The 24,573-nt window shown below is 41.2% G+C and overlaps 1 protein-coding gene across 1 annotated transcript in view; it reads left to right on the top strand.

Annotated features, from left to right (window-relative positions):
* The first annotated feature begins 18,284 nt into the window (after positions 1 to 18,284).
* Positions 18,285 to 24,573, top strand: part of LOC142532303 (uncharacterized) — a 57,964-nt gene continuing 51,675 nt past the window's right edge. Inside the window, exons 1-5 of the mRNA XM_075638623.1 lie at positions 18,285 to 18,889; positions 18,974 to 19,163; positions 19,257 to 19,344; positions 19,598 to 19,943; positions 20,044 to 20,165. Of these exons, the coding sequence (XP_075494738.1) occupies positions 18,285 to 18,889; positions 18,974 to 19,163; positions 19,257 to 19,344; positions 19,598 to 19,943; positions 20,044 to 20,165 (1,351 nt within the window). The remainder of the gene's footprint in view (positions 18,890 to 18,973; positions 19,164 to 19,256; positions 19,345 to 19,597; positions 19,944 to 20,043; positions 20,166 to 24,573) is intronic.

Genomic DNA, 24,573 nt, shown 5'->3' with positions numbered 1-24,573 from the left:
TACTTGTAAAGACTGAATCAGAACCGATTCTGGATCAGAGGTATATGATCAGAGGAGGGCTGAGACAGATTGTATAGATTGTATCTTAATCTGTTTGATAATCAGATATGCCGCCTAGAAGAATACCACAACCAGCTGCAGGTCAAGTGCCGGAACAGGGTAGTACGTCAGGTACTCAGATGGACGTTACTGCGACACCGATGGAGACTTTGTTGAAGAGATTTCAATCATTCCATCCACCTACCTTGAAGGGCACAGAAAATGCAGTGGATTTCGAAAGCTGGTTGGATGATATAGAGATGTTATTTGAATCACTTTCCTATACAGATGAACGTAGAGTGAAGCTGGTGGGACATCAATTGCAAGAAGTGGCCAAGAGTTGGTGGCTAACAGTGAAACGAGCCTTAGAACATCGAGGTATTGATATTACTTGGAAAGTCTTTAAAGATGAATTTTATCAACGTTTCTTTCCAGTGTCGTATCGAAAAGACAAAGGGGCCGAATTCGCCAACTTGAGACAGGGCCAGTGGAACATAGAGGAGTATGTTGCCAAATTCTCGTCCTTACTTCGATTTGCACCTCACGTAGCAGGGAATGATGAGGCAGCGGCCGATCAGTTCATAAATGGTTTGAATCCGGATATCTTTACCCTAGTGAACACGGGGCGACCCAACACTTTTTCTTAGGCGCTGAATCGAGCGAAGGGAGCAGAGGCTGGCTTGATTAGATAGCGAGGAGCTTCCTATAGTGTTCAGGGTCAGAGACCGCCACAGCCTGCCGCACAGTTTCCACCACCTCCTCCTCGATTTGATAGTGGAAGCAGTAGTAGTGGCAAGAAGGATTTTCTGAAAGCAAAGGGCAGACAGTTTAAGAAGTCAGGGAGCAGTTCGTCGAGCTCCAGTTGGTCAAGACAGAGAGGTCCTGGCCAGAGTGCAGAGTATACTGGTGTTTATTGCAGTTCTTGTGGTGGTAGGCATGCCACTGAGCAGTGTCAGGGAGTGATGGGCAGATGCAACCTATGTAGGCAACAGGGACACTTTGCCAGAGTCTGTCCCCAGAGAGTTGCACAGAGATTTCAGGGTGCAGGGTCATCAGCATCAGTGACTCAGCCTGAGAGGCAAGCTTCGTCTGTCCATTCTTTCCAGCCCACGCCTACACATTCCCAACCTAGAGCCAGAGGTGGCCAGACAGTGAGCCAACCTCCCAGACAACAAGCTCAGGTGTTTGCATTAACGGAAGAGCAAGCCCAAGGTGCACCAGACGATGTGATTGCAGGTAACTGTTTTCTTTGCGGTTATCCTGCATATGTATTGATAGATACAGGTGCATCACATACATTCATATCAGAACGTTTTGCATTGACACATGCATTGCCTGTAGAGTCATTGTCTACTGTAGTGTCTATTTCTTCTCCGTTGGGAAGTAGTCTGATATCTGTGACTTCAGTTAGACATTGCTTATTGCAGTTTGAAGGGCATGAGATCGATTTAGAATGTGTTGTACTTGGTTTATCTTATTTTGATTGTATTGTCGGGATTGACATGTTGACTAAGTACAGAGCCACCGTAGACTGTTTTCACAAGATTGTCAGATTCATACCTGAAATGACAGAGGAGTAGAAATTCTATGGTAAGGGTTCAAGATCTCGGATTTCCTTAGTATCTGCTCTGACTATGAGTAGATTGTTGCAGCAAGGAGCAGAAGGATTCCTTATTTATTCAGTAGATTTACTGAAATCGAGCCCGGCATTGGCAGATTTGCCAGTAGTAAGGGAGTTTGCAGATGTATTTCCTGACGAGATTCCAGGGTTACCTCCAGCCCGAGAGGTAGATTTTAGTATTGATCTTATTCCAGGTACCGCTCCTATATCTCGAGCTCCGTATAGGATGGCGCCTATAGAGTTGAACGAATTGAAAGCACAACTAGAAGATCTTCTAGCCAAGGGATATATCAGACCCAGTGTATCTCCTTGGGGTGCACTAGTGCTATTTGTCCGCAAGAAAGACGGTTCTATGAGATTGTGTATAGATTAAAGGCAGCTGAACAAGGCAACGATAAAGAACAAATATCCTTTGCCTCGTATCGACGACTTATTTGATCAGTTGCAGGGATCATCTATCTATTCCAAGATCGATCTGAGATCTGGATATCACCAGCTGCGAGTACGAGATATTGATATACCGAAGACAACATTCCGAACCAGGTATGGACATTACGAATTTATTGTCATGCCTTTTGGGTTAACGAATGCTCCAGCGGTGTTTATGGGACTAATGAACCGTGTCTTTCAGAGGTATTTAGATGAGTTTGTGATTGTTTTTATTGATGATATTTTGGTGTATTCAAAGAATTTGAATGAGCATGCCAATCATTTGAGAATTGTGTTGCAAACACTAAGAAATGAAAGATTATATGCGAAACTGTCAAAGTGTGAGTTTTGGTAGAGACAGGTTGTCTTCTTGGGTCATATCATATCTGAAGACGGTATTTCTTTAGATCCGAGTAAAGTGGAAGCTGTGATCAGTTGGCCGAGACCGACTTCTGTGCCAGAGATACGCAGTTTCATGGGTCTAGCAGGGTACTATAGACGATTCATTAAGGATTTCTCCACTATTGCGAAGCCGATTACCAAGTTGACACAGAAGAATGCACCATTGGTGTTGTCTACGGATTGTGAATCTAGCTTCCTAGAGTTGAAGAAGAGGCTGACCAGTGCACCTGTCTTAATGATTCCTTCGGGTACTGGTGATTTCGTTGTATATTGTGATGCATCTCACAGAGGGCTGGGATGTGTTCTTATGCAGCGTGGTCATGTGATCGCATATGCCTCTAGACAGCTGAAGCCACACGAGATTCGATACCCCATTCATGATCTTGAATTGGCGGCTATTGTTTTTGCCTTGAAGATCTGGCGTCACTATCTTTATGGTGAGAAATTTGAAATTTACTCTGACCATAAAAGCCTGAAGTATCTGTTTTCTCAGTCAGAGTTGAACATGAGACAGCGTAGATGGCTTGATCTACTGAAAGATTTTGATTGCGAGATCAAGTACTATCCAGGGAAGTTAAATGCAGCAGCAGATGCCTTGAGTCGAAAGGTTTGTGCTCTATCCTTATCGACCATAGGTGTGACTAATATGATTGAAGACTGTTGTTTGTCTGGATTAGCATTTGATACAAGTAGTAGACCATTGCTACTTGCTTCGATTCAAGTTGAACCAGATTTGATTTTGCGAATCAAAGAAGCGCAGAGAACTGATCAGAATATTCAGAAGTCGATTCAGATGGTTAGATCAGGACATCAGTCAGAATACCAGGTACATGATTTTGTTCTGTATGTGAATAACCGTCTTGTAGTGCCAGATGTTGCAGAGTTGAAGCAACAGATATTGTCAGCAGCACACTGTAGTCGGTTCAGCGTTCACCCTGGTGGCATAAAGATGTACAACGACTTGAAGACACAGTTCTGGTGGAAACAGATGAAATCAGATATTGCCGAATATGTGTCTAAGTGCTTAAATTTCCAACAGGTGAAGGCCGAAAGAAAGAAGCCCGGAGGTTTAATTCAGAGTTTGTCTATTCCTGAATGGAAATGGGATCACATTTCCATGGATTTCGTGACGAAGTTACCTCGATCATCCCGGGGTTGTGATGCGATTTGGGTTGTGATAGACAGATTAACCAAATCAGCGTGTTTTATTCCGTACCGAATGACGTACAGACATGATCAGATGGCTGAGATATATGTCAGAGAGGTAGTTAGATTACATGGTGTGCCGAAGTCTATCGTATCAGATCGTGATCCACGATTCACTTCTCACTTTTGGCACAGTCTGCAGCAGGCTTTAGGTACGACATTGCACCTAAGTACTGCTTATCATCCCCAGACAGATGGACAGTCAAAGCGGACTATCCAGACTTTAGAGGATATGTTGAGAGCTGTAGTGCTAGACTTTGGCACTAGTTGGCAAGATTCACTACCGTTGTGTGAATTCTCGTACAACAACAGCTATCAAACGAGCATAGAGATGGCACCGTTTGAGGCGTTATATGGCAAGAAGTGTAGATCTCCTTTATATTGGGATGATATATCTGAAGTACCAGAACTTGGGCCTGATATGATTCGGGAAATGACTGAGAAGGTGAAGATCATTCAGAAAAGAATGAAGACGGCACAGGATAGACAGGCCAAGTATGCCAATATCAGACGTAGACCGTTAGTATTTGAACAGGGAGACAGTGTTTTTTGAAGATTTCTCCTTTCAGAGGCGTTGTCAGATTTGGCAAACGCGGGAAACTGTCTCCTAGATACATCGGTCCATACGAGATTCTTGAAAAGATTGGCGATCGAGCATATCGACTGGCTCTTCCTCCTTCTCTATCCGGGATACATGACGTTTTTCATGTATCGATGCTGCGTAGATACATGCCAGATTGTTCTCGTGTCATTCGGCCGGACGAAGCTGAGCTGGATCAGACATTGAGTTATGTTGAACAACCGATACAGATTCTTGATCGGAAAGAGAAACAGTACAGAACGAAGACTATTCCCCTAGTGAAAGTCCAGTGGAGTCGTCATGGCACCGAGGAAGCGACTTGGGAGACAGAAGCAGATATGAGACAGAAATATCCCGAGTTATTCTCATGATGTGAGTATTTATTCAGCTTTTGATTTTACTGCTGTTTTTACATACTTTGATTAATTGATTTCACGTTCGAGGACGAACTAATATCTAAGAGGGGGGGAAATGTAATGCCCTAGATTGTATGTGGATAAAATGAAAAGATGAAGTGTTGCTTGAAGAAAGGGACCGCACCCGCGCCTAGAGAAGCACCGCACCCCCGGTGCATGGACAAAAAGTTAGTCATTTTTACAGTATGGTCACCGCACCCGCGGTCCAAGAACGAGTGCACCCGCGGTTGATGGACAGAGAGTTGGAAATTAATTACAGAAATGACACCGCACCCGCGGTTCAAATGTAACCGCACCCGCGTTGATGTCACCGCACCCGCGGTCTTATATGTAGCGCACCCGCGGTCGTCGATTTTGGAAAATGAATGGATTGCCGAAGCCTGAGCACAGCCGCGGTTCATGAACTACCGCACCCGCGGTCATACGTGTTACTTGGAAAATATAACACTTGCCCTTAACCATGAAATATAATGAGTTGTCCTTGTTCCTTTCCTTCTTCAGCAGATAGAACCGAGAGATTCAGGGGAGAAAGCTTCAACTTCTCTTGTGCTCTTGAGCTTGTGAATTTGAAAGATTCACACATCCAAACTTTAATCCGATTTCGGGTTTGAGCTCCTCTCTTCAAGGGCTAGCAAAGGATGTAAGTTTGGTTATGTTTCAGCATGTTTTGAAGTTACGTGTTGGGGGAAATTCTGTTATGCTTATAATCATATGTTCTTGAGATCATGGACATCGTAGAAACGTAAACGAATCGAGAAAATGAGGGCATATGCAATTGTTATGAATATCCAGCATATATATGCATGAGTTTATGCAGATTTTGAGATATGATACATAGATTGTGCTGATTATGAGTTGAGGATTATGATTTGTTGAGATATGTTGAGATTTGAATGGACCGGTATCGAGAAACTATGCCGTTATACCGTCGAATTGTATCAAGATTTGATTTTGAACCATACTAGTAATAGTTTGAGTTGTGATTTGATATTATGCATCTCAACATTGTCATTTCAGATTTGGATTGACATATTCGATATCCCTACTGCGAGACTTCGATTTATTTGACGACAAGAAGGTATAATGCATGTTTTGTTAGGGGAATACACGACTCAAATGAGATTCAATTTGAGTTTCCCAACAAAACCACATATTAGATTAGTTGCTTGTCTTTTGACATGATTATGATTTGTTTATGGATTGTATTCAAATCTTTTGATATGATTATGCATTTTTAGATTTATATTCATGCATTTGAGATAGGAGAGTCATTGGCAGATTTGCCAAACTTCTAGACGTTCGGTGTATCGACGCATAGGAGCAGACATCCTCCGATTGTAGACATTCGATACAGATATGACCGAAGTCTAGGAATAAGACGTAGAGTTACCCCGATTGGGAGGGTAGGTGACAGACAGTGACGTCTTATTCACACCGGGATCCCTAGAGTAGAGTCGATTCGAGTCAAGACATGATTTGATTTGAGTTGCATGTTTAGATAGATCGGTTTCATAGACTATGGAGCCATTGTTATTGCTTTCATGCATGATTTATGATTTCGTATCAGCATGTATACATGTTTTATACTGGGATTTGTTCTCACCGGAGTTTCCGGCTGTTGTTATGTCTGTATGTGTGCATAACAACAGGTGGGGCAGGATCAGGGTCGCGACAGAGATGAGAGATCAAGATAGCGTGGTGACTACGGGCGCAGAAGATCACTAGTGATGTTGTACTAGATTTGTACTACTCGTAGTTTATGGTTTGTATTAAACCCTAGTGATGTGTTGGTAGTAAGACATGACATGTATATTATATGTGTTGTAATTAAATAAAGAAAGATATTATGTTTAGTGTTTACATTTGAATTAATGTTAAAAAGCTAAAATTTGACCCACATTTTGTATAAAGATCCAATTAATCCCAAAAAGAATTGAGTTAGAGCCCGAGTCCCCACATGGGCAATGGAGCAAGAGTTGCTGCCAAGGCTATTGAAGATGTTTACTTATTGTTGAACAATAGTTTTAAGTTAATTTTATGAGATGTTTTGTTTGTACCCAATTTTGTGAAAAACACTGTTTCCATTTCTATGCTGATAAAAATGGATATTCTTGTTTATTTTGCAAAGGTTTTTGCAACATTTACATGAATGAATGTTTGATTGGTACTGGTGAACTTGAAAACGATCTCTATAACTTAAAATTGAAAGATATTCTATTAAATGTCCATTCAAAGGCAAACACCATATGAGATATGGATGGGTAAGCCTCCCAAATATTCTTATCTTAGAATATGGGGATCCCTGCTTATGTAAAGCAGGTAGTGGGAGATAAATTGGATAGTCGATCCATTTTATGTTACTTTGTGGGATATCCAAGCAATTCTGTTGGATTTTATTTCTATCATCCCCAAGAAACAAAGGTGTTTGTTTCTAGGAATGCAACCTTTTTGGAAAGGGAATTTCTATTAGATAGAAAAGGCGAGATGATAGAACTCGAAGAGGTTCGAGAGACACCCACAGTTGTAGAACCCACACCCGAGGAGCCAAGAGAGGAGATACAAGCTCCTAGAAGATCCGAGAGAGTCTCGAGACCAGATATGATGTATGGTCTGCTTCTTGAAGAGGGCCATGATGAGCATATCCATGGATGTGATCTAAGGACCTTCAAGGAAGCGTTATATAATGCCGATTCATCCAAATGTCTTGAAGCTATGGAATCTGAGATGAATTCCATGCATTCGAACCAAGTGTGGAAACTCGTGGATCCACCTGAGGGAATTGTTCCCATAGGGTGTAAATGGATTTACAAGAGGAAACTTGGGGCGGATGGAAAGGTATTGACATTCAAGGCGCGATTGGTGGCAAAAGGATATACTCAAAGACAAGGAGTTGACTTTGAGGAAACCTTTTCTCCAGTTGCAATGTTCAAGTCCATAAGTATTTTGCTAGCCATAGCTGCATGGTATGACTATGAGATATGGCAGATGGATGTTAAGACAGCCTTTCTTAATGGGGATATTAAAGAAGAGATTTACATGTCTCAACCCGAAGGGTTTACATCTATCGGAAATGAGCATATGGTATGCAAACTTCAAAGATCTATTAATGGTCTAAAGCAGGCATCTAGGAGTTGGAACCTCAGATTCGACAGTACAATCAAAGAGTTTGGTTTTGCTAAGAATCCTGAGGAACCCTGTGTGTATAAGAAGGTCAGTGGGAGTATAGTGACATTCCTGGTGTTTTATGTTGATGAAATTCTAATCATTTGGAATGATGTAGGAATGTTGCAATCAACTAAAATATGGTTAGCAAGTAAGTTCTCGATACAAGACTTGGGTGAAGCATCTTTTGTACTGGGAATACAGATCTATAGAGATAGATCAAAAAGGATTGCTTGGTCTCACCCAGTCCACATACATTGATACCATCGTGAAGCGGTTCTCGATGGATGAGTCCAAGAGAGGACATCTACCAATGTGTCATGGCGTGTCCCTATCCAAGTCTTTCTCCCAAGACTGATGCAGAGATAGCGGCGATGACCAGCATTCCTTATGCATCTGCGATTGGTAGCATCATGTATGGGATGATATCTACACGTCCTGACGTGGCTTTCGCACTAAGTGTAGTGAGTAGATATCAATCGAACCCTGGTCTTCCACACTGGAAAGCTGTGAAAGACATCCTCAAGTAGTTGAGAAGGGCCAATAAATTGTTCTTGGTCTATGGGGTGGAGAACTGAAATTGGAAGGCTATACCGACTCTAGCTTCCAAAGCGATATCGATGACTCGAAGTCAACCTCTGGATTCATATTCATGCTCAATGGTGCTGCTGTTTCTTGGAAGAGTTCCAAGCAAGACAGTACAGCGGATTCCACCACTGAGGCCGAATACATTGCTGCATCAGATGCAGCAAGGGAGGCTGTTTGGTTAAGGAATTTCGTCTAAGAATTGGACGTCATTCCAAATGGAGTTGCTCCTCACCTGGTTTTGTGTGACAACACGGGAGCTTTAGCTCAAGCAAAGGAGCCAAGGTCTCATCAGAAGTCCAAACATGTATTGAGAAAGTACCACATCCTCGGAGAGATTGTGGAAAGAGGAAGAAGTGTCCTTTTGACATAGTCGGCTCCGCAGATAATGTTGCTGATCCACTAGCTAAGCCTTTACCTAGACCATTATTCGAGGTGCATCGCGAATCAATGGGTTTGAAGCATATGGGTAGTTGGCTCTAGTGCAAGTGGGAGATTGTTAGGGTAGGTGCCCGACGAGCCAAGTGTTGGCCGAGTGTTCACAATGAAACTCTATGTATAAGCAATCTTTATTTTAATAATATTTGAAATTATTGTTTTGGCAAATCTTTATCTGTATACCCATGCTAGTTGCATAGATAAAGCCCTTGAATATACATATAGAAGAAAGAATATGAGATGCTCATATGATGAGTATCATGAAACTCATATTTGGAATACTGTATATTCTAAACAGTTCCTAGTCAATTCAGCCGCCGCTAAGAAGGATATAGGCCGCTAGAGTTCGAGACTAGTATCTGCGATGTGAGTACCATGTTTCATTGGTAGGGGACATTGTGATGTCCGAGCATGCAGATAGGTGCTCCTGGTAGAGTGCACTGAACAACCCTCCATAAAGGACTTTCCAAGTGGTTCTCACTTATCGAGTGGAAAAGTCCCGGTTTATGGTTGTACACCATTAGTCCTTATGACCTGGGACAACATTGAGACTCTATGTGCTAGAATTACACTTTGACTTGTTTACCGACTCTCATGGGGTCATCAGGTGGCAAGGTTGGGTGTTCTGTCGAAACATTTAGGAGTCGATGCATTGTAGTCGGGGATTCACCGCTTACCTTCGGGTATGAATATCCTATGTGTTATCATGTGTATGTAGGTTGAAATCTCTGATCAGAGTATGGTGGTAATTATGAAAGGGGTTTTATAGATTACACCATCGATGCAACTACGACATGACACATAGTATCGATTCATTGACAACTCTCGATAAACCAATGGTTGTTGAATCGGTCGGGATATATTAGTTGAAGGGACCGTACTGTACGCTAACCATAATTGAATGGTTCTTGCAGGCACTATCATTTGATACCTAGGGAATCATGTAAGCGATGCTGCTATGCGTTTAACATGGTTGGTTGGGTACTATCAGACTTGAGTTCTGACATTCTTGTTATCAAGGAGTTGATAAGTAAGAATGGAGCAATTGGGGTATGCTCATATGAAGACATGTTTAGTCCGAATCACATGGAGATGTGAACCCACGGCTAGTTGTATCAATGAACCATTGAGGGCCACACAAGTACTAGCTTTCTAGATCCCGTTGAGAAGAGAAATAGTTCAATGTGTTGAACGGCTTATAAAGGATTTTATAAGCGTGAGGAAAATTAGAAGTATGACTTCTATAAAGGAGAAATTAGTTCAATGTGTTGAACGGTTTATAAATGAGTTTATAAGCGTAAAGAAAAATAGAAGAGTGACTTCTATGAGAGAATTGTAAATTTTAATTTATGGAAGTGTTCCTAAATTAAAAGTTGGCCAAGTGAATAATGTATTTGAAAATTGTAATTTTCATAAACATTATTATGGACTAAATTAAATTAATTCAAGTGTTGAATTAATTAAACACTAGAGGACCTAGTATAGTTCAAATAATTAAATTAATTCAAATGTTGAATTAATTAAATCATATTGAGTCTTGTAGAGCTCAATTTAAATAAATTATTTAACTAGTGGACTTGAGTAAATTCAAGTAATATTTAATTAATCTCAAAAATGTTTGAGATAATTAAATTAAGTCCATGGGTTTTTAATTTGTTAAAAACCATATAATATATGCATGAATGGGAGTTGAAGGATTGGAGACTACTTTTTGGGTTATAAAGGCATGGCATGCAAAAAGGCGTTTTTGGTTTTTGCTTTTTGGCAAGACCAAGACAAGTCTCCCTTCCCCCTCATTCCATCTACTATGGCCGAAATATTGAAGGGAATTCTCTCAAGTTTTCTCTCATTTTTGTGTTCTTCAATTGTTGGAGAAAACACTCACTTCTCAAAGATAAATCCCCTTAGTTTTCTAGTGCAAATTAAGAGAGGATCTACCTAGTTGGTGGTGGGCTTAATAGTTGAGCAAAGAGTGCTCAAAGGAAGCTTGAAGATAGTTTCTACCATTGAAGAGATAAGGTGTTTACACCTTAGTTGGAGCCATACATCAATCTTTGTGATTGATAGGTATCTCTCAAACACCCTATGTATGACATGTGTTTGTTTTTGTATTTGCTACAGAAAATGAGGGGTGGCCGAAAATTTCTTGTAAAAATTCGATTTTTAAACTTCCGTTGCGCTTACGGTCACCGTAACCGATCCCCTTTCACTTCATCCATAACTGAAAGATTCTAACTGATGCTTCGAACTGGTCAGTTGAACTGATCTTTCAGTTGGGCTGGTGAAATAAGTTGACTCGTCAGTTGAACTGATTTCACACTAGTTCAGTTGGACTGATTAGCTGGGTTTCTTCATTAGTTGAACACTTCTTTGGCTGGCCAGGCTTCTGAGATTTTCCTGCTGAATCACCTATCAACTGGACAATCAGCTGGACTGCTCAATTGACGTAACCAGTTAGACTGATTCATTTTGTGCTATCAGTTAGGTCTTTAGTTTTGCGATGTAAAACATATCATGAGTGATCCTAGATGCTGAACACTTAGGTAGATCATTAGTAACATAATTAACAAGTTTTGTTGTCATCAAAATCAAGATTGCGAACTTGATAAGTTCCAACATGGTATGCCAAACTACAGAGATCTATTTATGGTCTAAAGCAGGCATCTAGGAGCTGGAATCTTATATTCGACAGTACAATCAAAGAGTTTAGTTTCACTAAGAATCCTGAGGAATCATGTGCGTATAAGAAGTTCAGTGGGAGTACTGTGACATTCCTAGTGCTTTATGTTGATGACATGCTACTCATTGGGAATGATGTAGGGATGTTGCAATCAACTAAAATATTGTTAGCGAGTAAGTTCTCGATGCAGGACTTGGGTAAAACATCTTTTGTATTGTTAATACAAATCTATAGAGATAGATCAAGAAGCTTGCTTGGTCTTACCCAGTCCATAAACATTGATACCATCGTTAAGCAGTTCTCGATGGATGAGTCCAAGAGAGGACATCTATCAATGTGTCATGGCGTGTCCCTATCCAAGTCTATGTCTCCCAAGACTGATGCAAAGATAGCGGCGATGACACGTGTTGGAACTTTTCAAGTTCGCAATCTTGATTTTGATGATAACAAAACTTGTTAATTATTTTACAAATAATCTGCCTTAGTGTGCAGCATCTAGGATCACTCAAGAGCTGTTTACATCGCAAACTGAAGACCCAACTGATCGTACAAACTGAATCAGTCTAACTATTACGTCAATTGAGCAGTCCAGCTGATTGTCCAGTTGATAGGTAGTTCAGCACGAGACCCTCAGAAGCCTGGCCAGCCAAAGGAATGTTCAACTGATGATGAAACCCATCTGATCAGTCCAACTGAACAAGAGTGAAATCAGTTCAACTAACGAGTCACCTGATTTCAACATCCCAACTGAAGATTAGTTCAACTGACCAGTTCGAAGCATCAGTCAGAATCTTTCAGTTTTGGATGAAGATAAAATCTTTCAGTGGAGTCCAGCTGTACGTGAAGGTACAAAGCCATTGTCTAATTTAAGGACAATAGTGGACGTTACATCAGAGCATTAAAGACAAAACTTTTCAAAAGAGCAGTCGAAAAGTCGAGACATAAAGTCCAAGAAACAAATTCAAAATGCAACGGATACAATAAATGAGTCTCACTGTACGTTCAGTTTTCTCGCCTATATAAAGAGAAGATCAATGAAGACTCAAACAATAAGAAATATACACCACAAGAAGAAGCTGAAGAAAAAGAACGAGATTCAATACAAAAAGCTTCTTCAAGAGAGACAAGAAAGGGCACGCACATTGCACATATGATTTCAGAAGCATTCATCCCAGAGAGACACCATAACGTGTTATCTGCTTAGTTTAGAAGCCATTTTCCCTCATTGTGTGAGAACATCCTTCTTGAGTTCTTACACACAAATTCTCTCAACCACTCAAATACAGTCTTGCACAAAGACGTTAAACTTGTGTATGTAGTCTTTGACACATAGACGTTAAAGAAGTGTTGGCTGGAAGGTGCTGCCTTCAGTCGTAGTTAGGAGTTCAGTTTAGGCAGTAGTGTAAGTCCTAGCTGAGTGGGTTTGTACAAAGAGTTGTATAAATCAAAGTCTTCTAGTGGATCCTACTCGAGGCAGTAGAAAGGGTGACATAGGAGCAGTTGAAGTCTCCGAACATCCATAAACATATCTTGTGTATTTAACTGATTAACTATTGTTTTCAAACTGTTTGGATCAGTTAGAGTATCTGTCAGTTCAGCTGTCACCATACCTAAACTAATGAAGGCAAAAACTAATCTACCCTTTTTCGGTTATTCAGTTTACATAAGTTAAAACGTTTTCTAATATAACAGTTTTCTTCACGAAGGATTACTTCGAGTTTCTTCCGCTTGGTTTTTAACCAAACTTGATTTAATTCATTGATGTCAATATTCTTAGAACACGAGCTATTGCTGTTCATTGGAGAATATTTTGTTTGAAGCATCCGAAAGATGCTCAGCAAACGATCCTTCAACACGCATTACGTATGCATTCTGCAATTGGTAGTATCACGTATGAGATGATATCTACACGTCCTGACGTGGCTTATGCACTAAGTGTAGTGAGTAGATATCAATTGAACTCTGGTCTTCCACACTGGAAAACTGTGAAAGACATCCTCAAGTATTTGAGAAGGACCAATAAGTTGTTCTTGGTCTATGGGGGTAGAGAACTGAAATTGGAAGGCTATACCGACTCTAGCTTCCAAAACGATATCTAGGACTCAAAGTCAACCTCTGGGTTTGTATTCATGCCTAATGGTGCTGCTGTCTGTTAAAAGAGTTCCAAGCAAGACAGTACTGTGGATTCCACCACTGCGGCCGATTACATTGCTGCAGCAAAGGAGGCTGTTTGGTTAAGGAATTTCGTCCAAGAGTTGGGCGTTATTCCTAATGGAGTTGCTCCTGTCCCGGTGTTTTCTGAAAACATGGGAGCCATTGTTCAAGCGAAAGAGCCAAGGTCTCATCAGAAATCCAAACATGTATTGATAAAGTACCACATCCTCCGAGAGATTGTGGAAAGAAGAGAAGTGTCGATTGACAAAGTCGGCGCCACAGATAATGTTGTTGATCCGCTAACAAAGCCTTTACCTGGACCATTATTCGAGAAGCATCGCGAATCAATGGGTTTGAAGCATATAGGTAGTTGGCTCTAGTGCAAGTAAGAGATTGTTAGAGTAGGTGCCCGTCGAGCTAAGTGTTGACCGAGGGTTCACGTTGAAACTCTATGTATAAACAATCTTTATTTTAATAATATTTGATTATTGTTTTGGTACATCTTTATCTGTATACCCATGTTAGTTGTATAGATAAAGTCCTTGAATATACAAATAGTAGAAAGAATATGAGTTGCTCATATGATGAGTATCATGAAACGCATATTTGAAATACTGTATATTCTAAACAGTTCCTAGTCGATTCAGCCGCCGCTAAGAAGGATAAAGACCGCTCGAGTTTGAGACTAGTATCTACGATGTGAGTACCATGTTTCATTAGTAGGAGACATTGTGATGTCCGAGCATGCAGATAGGTGCTCCTTGTAGAGTGCACTGAACAACCCTCCATAAAGGACTTTCCAAGTGGTTCTCATTTATCGAGTGGAAACGACCTAGTTTATGGTTGTACACCATTAGTCCTTATGACCCGGGACAACATTGAGACTCTATATGCTAGCATTGCACTTTGACTTGTTTACCGACTCTCAATGAGTCATCAGGTAGCAAGGTTGGGTCTTCTGTCGAAACATATCGGAGTCGATGAATTGTAGTTGGGGATTCACCTATTACCTTCGGGTTTAGATATCATATGTGTATGTAGTTTGAAATCTCTGATCATAGTGTTGGTGGTAATTATGAAAGGGGTTTAATAGATTACACTATCGATTCAACTACGACATGACACATAGTATCGATTCTTTAACAACTCTCGATATACCAATAGTTGTCGAATCGGTCAGGATATATGAGATGAAGAAAACCGTACTGTACGCTAACTATAATAGATTGGTTCTTTCAGACACTATCATTTGATACACAGGGAATCATGTAAGCGATGCTGCAAGACATTTAACATGATTGGTTAGGTATTATCAGATCTGAGTTATGACGTTCTTATTGTAATACTCGAAAAACCAATATGCGTATATATGTTCATAATTTCTATTATTTAATTTTAAATGGTTATTTTTTTAAGAAATGATTGATTTAATTGCATTTAAATCATTTACGTTATTTTTAAGGATTTTAAATCGCGTATTTCAAATTTTAGCTTTTTAGATTTTAAGCGAGACCGGACCGGAGATAGAAAATCGGAGATGAATTTTATGATCCAAAAATATTCCTAAATTTATTCCGAGCTAAGAAATAATTTATTTTGTTGAAATCAAGTGGATTTAAGTCTAATTTAATTAATTAATCACCAATTTAATTATAGGCTTCTTAATTCATATAGATTGTGCTTAATTAACTTTTAATCAAGCTTATCTAACATAGGATTCTACTTAGCAAAACTTAAATAAAATCTTACACTAATTGAGAAGACAAGTCTCGGTCATCTCCAGTCCACACAATTCCAATGAATACCATTTAACTCTCAACATCAAGAAAACAAAGGCCAACCAATCAACATGCATGTTTTTCCCCCCAACTTGGCATCATTTACTCCCCCATGCACACCATATTTGACCACAAGCCTTCACCATCTTCTTCACATCCCCTAGAACGAAATATTAGAGAATTAGAAGCTCCCATTCTTGGCCAAGACAACAACAATAGCAAGGTGTCTTCATTTTCGTTGCCGTGTCTCCCGATCCGACGTATTGTGTTGTTTATTGTAAAAACAACTTAAGGCATGTCTATATTATTTCTTTGCTCTTCAATCAAGTTATATATCTATTTTTAAACCATTACATGTGCTTGATCCGTGACAAAACCGAAATCATGTCAAGAACATTAGAAAAAAATCTGTGCAGAATGTTTTCTCGGCCACCTTCATGCTTCACGGTTGTTGTTGGTTTTGTGATTTCAGGGGTTGGCTCGGTTCTAGGCACTCAAGTCTGCATCTAGACATGTACTAGGGCATGTTAGGGTCATGTTAGTTCATTGGTTCCAGCCCCTACACACTGGAGGAATAGATTTGACAGCAACTTCCCATAGCTGCCATTTCGAGTCTCAATTTCTGATTCTTGTTTGTCTAAGGCAAGGGTTCGGTTCTTGGTTGGCCTAGGGCCTATAACCATGGTTTGAAAACTTCCTTAGCATGTCTAGGACATGACCAAGATAACCTTTCATGGCTTGGTTCATGGTCCCATCGGTTTTAAAAATAAAACAAGAACAGCGCCCCATCGGTATTCATTTTTCATGTTTTGGTTGTGTGTGTTTAGTTTCGAATTTATGGTGTCAAGTGGGTTGTGGTTGGCTTCTAGCCCTTAGCCATGACTCATACAACACCTTAGCATGTCTAGCATGGACCATGGTTAACCTCATAACCTTTGGATCCTTCATTTGACAGCAAAACAAGCAAGACACCCCACGCGTGTGAGGTGTGTTCTCGGTTTGAGCTTAGTATTGTCCTAGGTGTTTGGGTGGATCTTGGTTGGCTTCTAGCCCTTAGCCATGGTTCACACAATACCTCATGATGTTTAGATCATGCCATGGTCGATCATATGGCCACTGGAATGATACATGACAGCAAGAACAAGCAACACTCCCCATGGTACTACATATGTGTTCTCGGGTGAAGCTTTGGATTGTTTTGGGTTGTTGCTTGGATTGTGGTTGGCCTAGGGCACTTAGCCATGGTTCAAGCCACACATTAGGATGATGGTAAGATGCTCTGGTCAGTGGTTCAAGCCCCAATGGCCATTAGCCTTGTAAACGAAGCAACACAAGCAAAGCTGCTGCCGCTGGAATTTTTTAGCAGCTTGGGCTTCGGTTCAGAGGTCATGTACCAGTTCTTGGTTTGATTTTAGCCTATGGACTTGGACTTGACAGTACCTTATTTAGTTAGGAAGGTCATGTTTTTGGCCGTTTGTGATTTGGTTAAGTTTAGAGGTTGTACGAGAATTTACGGTGCAATGTGCCAAAGTGACTCTCGAAAGAGCGTTTCATGATTTCGTCCTCCATGAACAATTTTCTTGTATTACAGCCCTTGGTATATATTTTCCAGTATTTTAGGTGTATTTTAATCATGACTAAATGATGGTTCGATGTTGGTTCGGGTTGGTACGGAGTCATTGTTAAATACTAAGTTTGTTGGGCGTAATTGTCTCGTTTTTAGTTTGAATATGAAGTGTTGGTCAAGTTGAGATTATTTGCATGTGTCTCATGTTAGAATTAGGTCGCAGCGAGCCTGGGAACGATCCAACTCAATTGGTAAATTCAACCAGGATAATAATTATATTAAGTGCATAAAAATAGAAAATGTTTATTTTTGAGATATATGCGATATGTCTTGTGGCCACCTTACGCTTATGGGATTGCTTCACCCGATGACTTACGACCGGTTTACGATTATGTATGGGTACGGATATCCAGTCCAAGGGCTGTGATGATCTCTACCGCGCAGTATACTGTGGTTTAGTCTGATCAGACGTGCATGTTATGTTATGGGCCACTTCAGATATGCACGTATTTATAATTTCTCACGATACAATTTTCACGTTACGCTTTACGATACGATATTTTTACGTTGCAGGAGATTTTATGATATATTTAGTTTTTATACATGATATATGCATGCTGGGTCTTTAGACTCACTAGACTTGATTGATGTAGGTACTGACGATGCAGAGGCTGAGGGCGGGGACCAGTGAGTTAGCTCGGATCGGCGGTAGTACGAACCCGAGGACCTCACGTTTAGTTATTCAGTTTTATGTTCAAACTCTTGTTATAACTTTTATATATTTTAAGTTATTGTTTAAAACATTATTTAGTTTCCGCTGCTATGTTTATGCTAAACCGTTGGGTTATTTTATGAAAGTTTTTATACGTTGCAAGTTGATTTATTTTAAGAGAAAATTTTTAATTATTCCGCAAAATTATGAATACGAAATACGGGTCCTCACAGTTGGTATCAGAGCGATGTTTCTTGTAAAGGGTTGTACTTACTACTGATCTCGAGAAGCTCACGAAGTCACGTCTTCAGTCTGTAAGTCCTACTTTCACGTATTACAATTTTTTTACCATGAAATAGTTTACCAGCATGTTCTCCTAAAATATTTTATCAGTACATTCTCATAAAAAAATTATTTTATGTCAAGATTATGTTTTAGCAAATATATATTTAAATTTCAAGAAAAATAGTAGAATTATGCATGATTGGTTACGTAAGGATTTTACATGGTACAGTATGCCTCCTAGACGAGCTATTGACCGCCCGAGGGGTGCTGAGAGCGAGGCTGATGAGACTCAGAACCGTTATGTGGATAGAGGTCCACCGCCACCTTCTCCACCACCTGATATGCATACCCAGATGATGGCGGGTATGACTCCGTTCTTCGCACAGTTTGCGGGGAACAATGCTGCAGCGGTAGCAAGGCCGCCTAGACCCGAGGCTATATGTGAGCGGTTCATGAGGATGAACCCAAAGGAGTTCACTGGGAGGTCTGATCCCATGGTTGCTGAGGGATGGATTAAGTCCCTAGAGGTTACTTTCAGATTTATGGAGCTAGAAGATGTTGACAGGGTCCGCTGTGCGACCTATCTTTTTGGAGGACACGCCCGTCTATGGTGGGAGGGCGCATCTGTAGCTCTGGATCTAGCTACTCTAAGTTGGACGCGCTTTAGAGAGGTATTCTTCTCTAAGTATTTTACTAATGACGTGCGTTCGAGGTTGACCAGGGAGTTTATGACCCTGAGACAGGGTGACATGACTGTTCCGGAGTTTATCCGTAAGTTCGAGAGGGGTTGTCACTTTGTACCCATGATCGCGAATGACGAGGGTGCCAGACTTAGGCATTTCATGGATGGATTGCGGTTGATCTTGCGCCGTGATGTTAGGGTTGCTGGCCCTACGACATATGAGGTCGCTGTCTCTAGAGCTCTTGCTGCAGAGCAGGATCAGAGAGATATCGAGAATGACCGCCAGGGTAAGCGGCCATTTCAGGCGCCCCACCGCCCTCCTCAGCAGCAGCAGCAGCAGTATAAGAGGCCTTTCCATGGCCCATCAAGGAGCAGAGATCAGCAGCAGCAGCAGAGACGTGTGGTCCCGAGGAGGCAGGAGTACCCGGTCTGTGCCAGATGCACACGCCGCCATACCGGAACTTGAATGTATGGCTCTGGGAAGTGTTTCAAGTGTGGCGGTACTGTCCATTTGCTAAAGGATTGTCCTCAGGGGACATTGCCTACTCAGGGCAGAGTGTTTGAACTCCATGCAGCGGAGGCGAACCCAGGGACTATGCTCTTGACAAGTATCTTAAATCTTTAAGTTTATATTTGGAAAAATTTTAGCATATTTTATTCGGCGTTTTGGGATTAATTGCTTTGAATTATGGGGTTATAAGATTTGAACTTAGAAATTGTGATAAGATTGCATGTTCTATTCGGGTCGTTTTGGGGAATATAAGTTAGAAGAACTTTGACCTTTGCATGTCTATAGGATTATTTCTGGTAAATTATTGGGTTTAGATAGTTGTTCCAACCTTTCATGAAGAATATTTATAGGCGGAGCTTCTACGAACGCCTTGATTGATTCAGGGGCCACTCATTCATTCATATCGGAGACCTTTGCGTATTCCATCGAGGTCAAGACGATTGGATTGGATGTAGCGTATTCTGTGGTTATTCCATCTGGCGAGGAGATGGCAGCGACTAGCGTAGTACGAGACATAGACCTCGAGCTTCATGGAAATCTTGTCTATGCAGATTTGATCATGCTGCCAATGCCAGAGTTCGATATTATCCTTGGGATGGATTGGCCGCACAAGAACAGAGTACTTATTGATTTTCAGCGGAGATCTGTTCTAGTGCGACCGCTTGGAAGGGAGCAATTCCTATTTGAGCCTGACAGGTACTTTAATTCGCCTATCATGATATCTTGTATTCAGGCTAGGAAGCTCATGCATAGGGGTTGTCGAGCATTCATTGCGACCATTATATCTGTTCTCAAGGTCCCCTAGCCAGTTAGTTGCAGATGTTCCAGTTGTCAGGGACTTTTCAGACGTTTTTCCAGATGATGTCTCTGGTAGACCACCGGTACGAGAGGTTGAGTTTTCGATCGATCTTATGCCAGGTACCGCGCCTATCTCTAAGGCGCCATACAGATTAGCACCGTCAGAGATGGTTGAGCTCAAGAAACAGATTCAGGAGCTTCTTGACAAGGAGTTTATTCGCCCGAGTTTCTCTCCATGGGGCGCGCCTGTCTTATTCGTGAAGAAGAAAGACGGATCTATGAGGCTTTGCATTGACTATCGAGAGTTGAACAGGGTTACAGTGAAGAATAAATACCACTTCCGAGGATCGAGGATTTGTTTGATCAGTTGCAGGGAGCCTCAGTATTCTCCAAGATAGATTTGCGTTACGGATATCACCAGTTGAGGGTGAAAGACGCCGATACTTTTAAGACTGCTTTTAGGACTCGTTATGGACAATTCGAGTTCCTTGTGATGCCGTTCGGTCTGACGAATGCGCCGGCGATCTTCATGGATCTCATGAATCGTGTATTTCAACCGTATCTTGATCAGTTCGTTATTGTATTCATAGACGACATTCTCGTCTACTCAAAGAGTCAAGAAGATCACAACAGGCATCTGACCGCAGTATTGTAGACGTTGCAGAGGCACAAGCTGTTCGCTAAGTTCAGCAAGTGCGAGTTCTGGTTAGAGAAAGTGGCGTTCCTAGGCCACATCATATCTAGCAGTGGCATTGAGGTAGACCCAGCGAAGTTTGCGACAGTCAGAGATTGGGAGGTGCCGCAGAGTGCATCAGAGATCCGTAGTTTCCTTGGTCTAGCAGGATACTATCGGAAGTTTATTCATGGTTTCTCCTCTATCGCTAGTTCCACTCACGTCATTGACTAAGAAGAATGCTAAGTACGTGTGGAGCGACTGAGTGCCAGAAGAGCTTCGATTCTTTGAAACAAGCTCTTATTTCAGCGCCGATCTTGGCCATGCCTTCAGGGCCCGGAGATTTTGTATTGTATAACGATGCTTCGAAGCTCGGTCTAGGCGCAGTGTTGATGTAGCATGGGAAAGTAATAGCGTATGATTTTCGTCAATTGAAGATCCACGAGAAGAACTACCCTACTCATGATCTTGAGTTAGCTGATGTAGTATTTGCCTTGAAGATTTGGAGGCATTATCTATACGGAGAGAAGTGTTAGATCTTTATCGACCACAAAAGCCTCAAGTAATTCTTTACGCAGAAAGAGTTGAATATGCGTCAGAGGCGTTGGTTGGAGTTAGTCAAGGATTATGATTGTGACATTAGCTACCATCCTTGTAAAGCTAATGTAGTAGCGGATGCTTTGAGCCGGAAAGTCGAAGTGATGGCTCATTTGACAGTTCAGAGGCCTCTTCAGAGTGAGATTCAGAGGTTTGATCTAGAGATTTATACTCGAGGTAGAGTTCCCCATCTATCTACCTTGACGATTAAGTCTTCTTTATTAGACCGTATTCGCAGCGGTCAGTCATCTGATGAGGAGTTGGCGAAGTGGAGGCAGAGAGATGAGGTGAAGGGCAGTGTTTTGTACACAGTGAGTGATGGCATTGTTCGTTATCGAGATAGGATATGGGTTCCTAGCAGCGATTCTATTCAAGCAGACATATTAGCCGAGGCCCACATGTCCCCATACTCTATTCATCCTGGGAGTACGAAGATGTACATGGATATGCAGATGTTATATTGGTGGCCCGGTATGAAGAGAGAGATCCGGAGATTTGTATCCGAGTGTTTGACTTGTCAACTTGTGAAAGCTGAACATCAGAGACCAGCTGGCTTACTCAAGCCACTTCCCATTCCCGAGTGGAAGTGGGAGAACATTAACATGGATTTCGTGGTTGGTTTACCGAAGTCGGCTAGAGGTTCGAATGCTATATGGGTGATTGTTGATCGTCTTACCAAGTCAGCGCATTTCTTGCCTATTAAGACGACTTTCTCCATGATTCAGTATGCCGAGTTATACATCCGTGAGATAGTCCGATTGCACGGTATCTCAGTCTATATTGTTTCTGACAGAGATCCGAGATTCACTTCCTCATTTTGGAAGAGTCTGCATTCAGCGTTGGGTACGAAGTTGTTGTTTAGCACAGCTTTTCACCCTCAGACAGATGGTCAATCAGAGAGAGTTATTCAGATCTTGGAAGATCTTCTCCGTGCTTGTGTTATCGATTTCTCAGGGATCTGGGAATCGAAGTTGCCATTAGTGGAGTTTACCTATAACAACAGATTTCAGTCGTCTATAGGTATGGCTCCTTATGAAGCACTGTACGGAAGGAAATGTAGATCGCCTATTCATTGGGATGAAGTAGGCGAGAGATCAGAGTTAGGACCAGAGATCGTTCAGCAGACTGCCGATCTCGTAGTCGTAATCCGTGATAGGATGAGGACTGCTTAGAGTCGACAGAAGAGTTGTGCCGACCGGAGGAGGAGAGATCTAGAGTTTGTCGTTGTTGACCATGTTTTCGTGAAGATAGCACCGATGAAGGGTGTCATGAGATTCGGAAAGAAGGGGAAGCTTAGTCCGAGGTTCATCGGACCATTTGAGATCCTCGACAGAGTTGGTACATTAGCATATCATGTTGCTCTTCCGCCGAATCTGGCCGGAGTACACAATGTGTTCCATGTGTCGATGTTGAGGAAGTATTTAGCGAACCCTTCTCATGTGTTGAACTTTGAGCCGTTGCAGTTTTCTCCGAACTTGTCTTATGAAGAGAGACCAGTGCAGATCTTAGACCGTAAAAAGAAGAACCTTCGGAACAAGGTGATCAAATCAGTGAAGGTCAAGTGGCTTAATCATTCCGATGAGGAAGCTACTAGGGAGTTAGAGTCAGAGATGTGTAGCCGCTTTCCAGTGAGTTCTAATTTCGAGGACGAAATTTTATTTAAGGGGGGAGTGTTGTAATACCCGAAAAACCAATATGCGTATATATGTGCATAATTTCTAATATTTAATTTTAAATGGTTATTTTTTTAAGAAATGATTGATTTAATTGCATTTAAATCATTTACGTTATTTTTAAGGATTTTAAATCGCGTATTTCAAATTTTAGCTTTTTAGATTTTAAGCGAGACCGGACCTGGAGATAGAAAATCGGAGATGAATTTTATGATCCAAAAATATTCCTAAATTTATTCCGAGCTAAGAAATAATTTATTTTGTTGAAATCAAGTGTATTTAAGTCTACTTTAATTAATTAATAACCAATTTATTTATAGGCTTCTTAATTCATCTAGATTGTGCTTAATTAACTTTTAATCAAGCTTATCTAACATAGGATTCTACTTAGCAAAACTTAAATAAAATCTTACACTAATTGAGAAGACAAGTCTCTGTCATCTCCACTCCACACAATTCCAATGAATACCATTTAACTCTCAACAACAAGAAAACAAAGGCCAACCAATAAACATGCATGTTTTTCCCCCCAACTTGGCATCATTTACTCCCCCATGCACATCATATTTGACCACAAGCCTTCACCATCTTCTTCACTTCCCCTAGAACAAAATTTTAGAGAATTAGAAGCTCCCATTCTTGGCCAAGACAACAACAATAGCAAGGTGTCTTCATTTTCGTTGCCGTGTCTCCCGATCCGACGTATTGTGTTGTTTATTGTAAAAACAACTTAAGGCATGTCTATATTATTTCTTTGCTCTTCAATCAAGTTATATATCTATTTTTAAACCATTACATGTGCTTGATCCATGACAAAACTGAAATCATGTCAAGAACATTAGAAAAAAATCTGTGCAGAATGTTTTCTCGGCCACCTTCATGCTTCACGGTTGTTGTTGGTTTTGTGATTTCAGGGATTGGACTCGGTTCCAGGCACTCAATGCTGCATCTAGATATGTACTAGGGCATGTAAGGGTCATGTTAGTCCATTGGTTCCAGCTCATACACACAGGAGGAAGAGATTTGACAGCAAATTCCCATAGTTGCCATTTCGAGTCTCAATTTCTGATTCTTGTTTGTCTAAGGCAAGGGATTCGGTTCTTGGTTGGCCTAGGGCCTATAACCATGGTTTGAACACTTACTTAGCATGTCTAGGATGTGACCAAGATGACCTTTCCCGGCTTGGTTCATGGTTCCATCGGTTTTAAAATTAAAACAAGAACAGCGCCCCATCGGTATTCATTTTTCTGGTTTTTGTTGTGTGTGTTGAGTTTCGAATTTATGGTGTCAAGTGGGTTGTGGTTGGCTTCTAGCCCTTAGCCATGACTCATACAACACCTTAGCATGTCTAGCATGGACCATGGTTAACATCATAACCTTTGGATCCTTCATTTGACTAGCAAAACAAGCAAGACACCCCACGCGTGTGAGGTGTGTTCTCGGTTTGAGCTTAGTATTGTCCTAGGTGTTTGGGTGGATCTTGGTTGGCTTCTAGCCCTTAGCCATGGTTCACACAATACCTCATGATGTTTAGATCATGCCATGGTCGATCATATGGCCACTGGAATGATACATGACAGCAAGA

This window comes from Primulina tabacum, chromosome 18 (genome assembly GCF_025594145.1).
Source record: "Primulina tabacum isolate GXHZ01 chromosome 18, ASM2559414v2, whole genome shotgun sequence".
NCBI lineage: Eukaryota > Viridiplantae > Streptophyta > Magnoliopsida > Lamiales > Gesneriaceae > Primulina > Primulina tabacum.
This window is presented reverse-complemented; position numbering and strand designations above follow the sequence as displayed.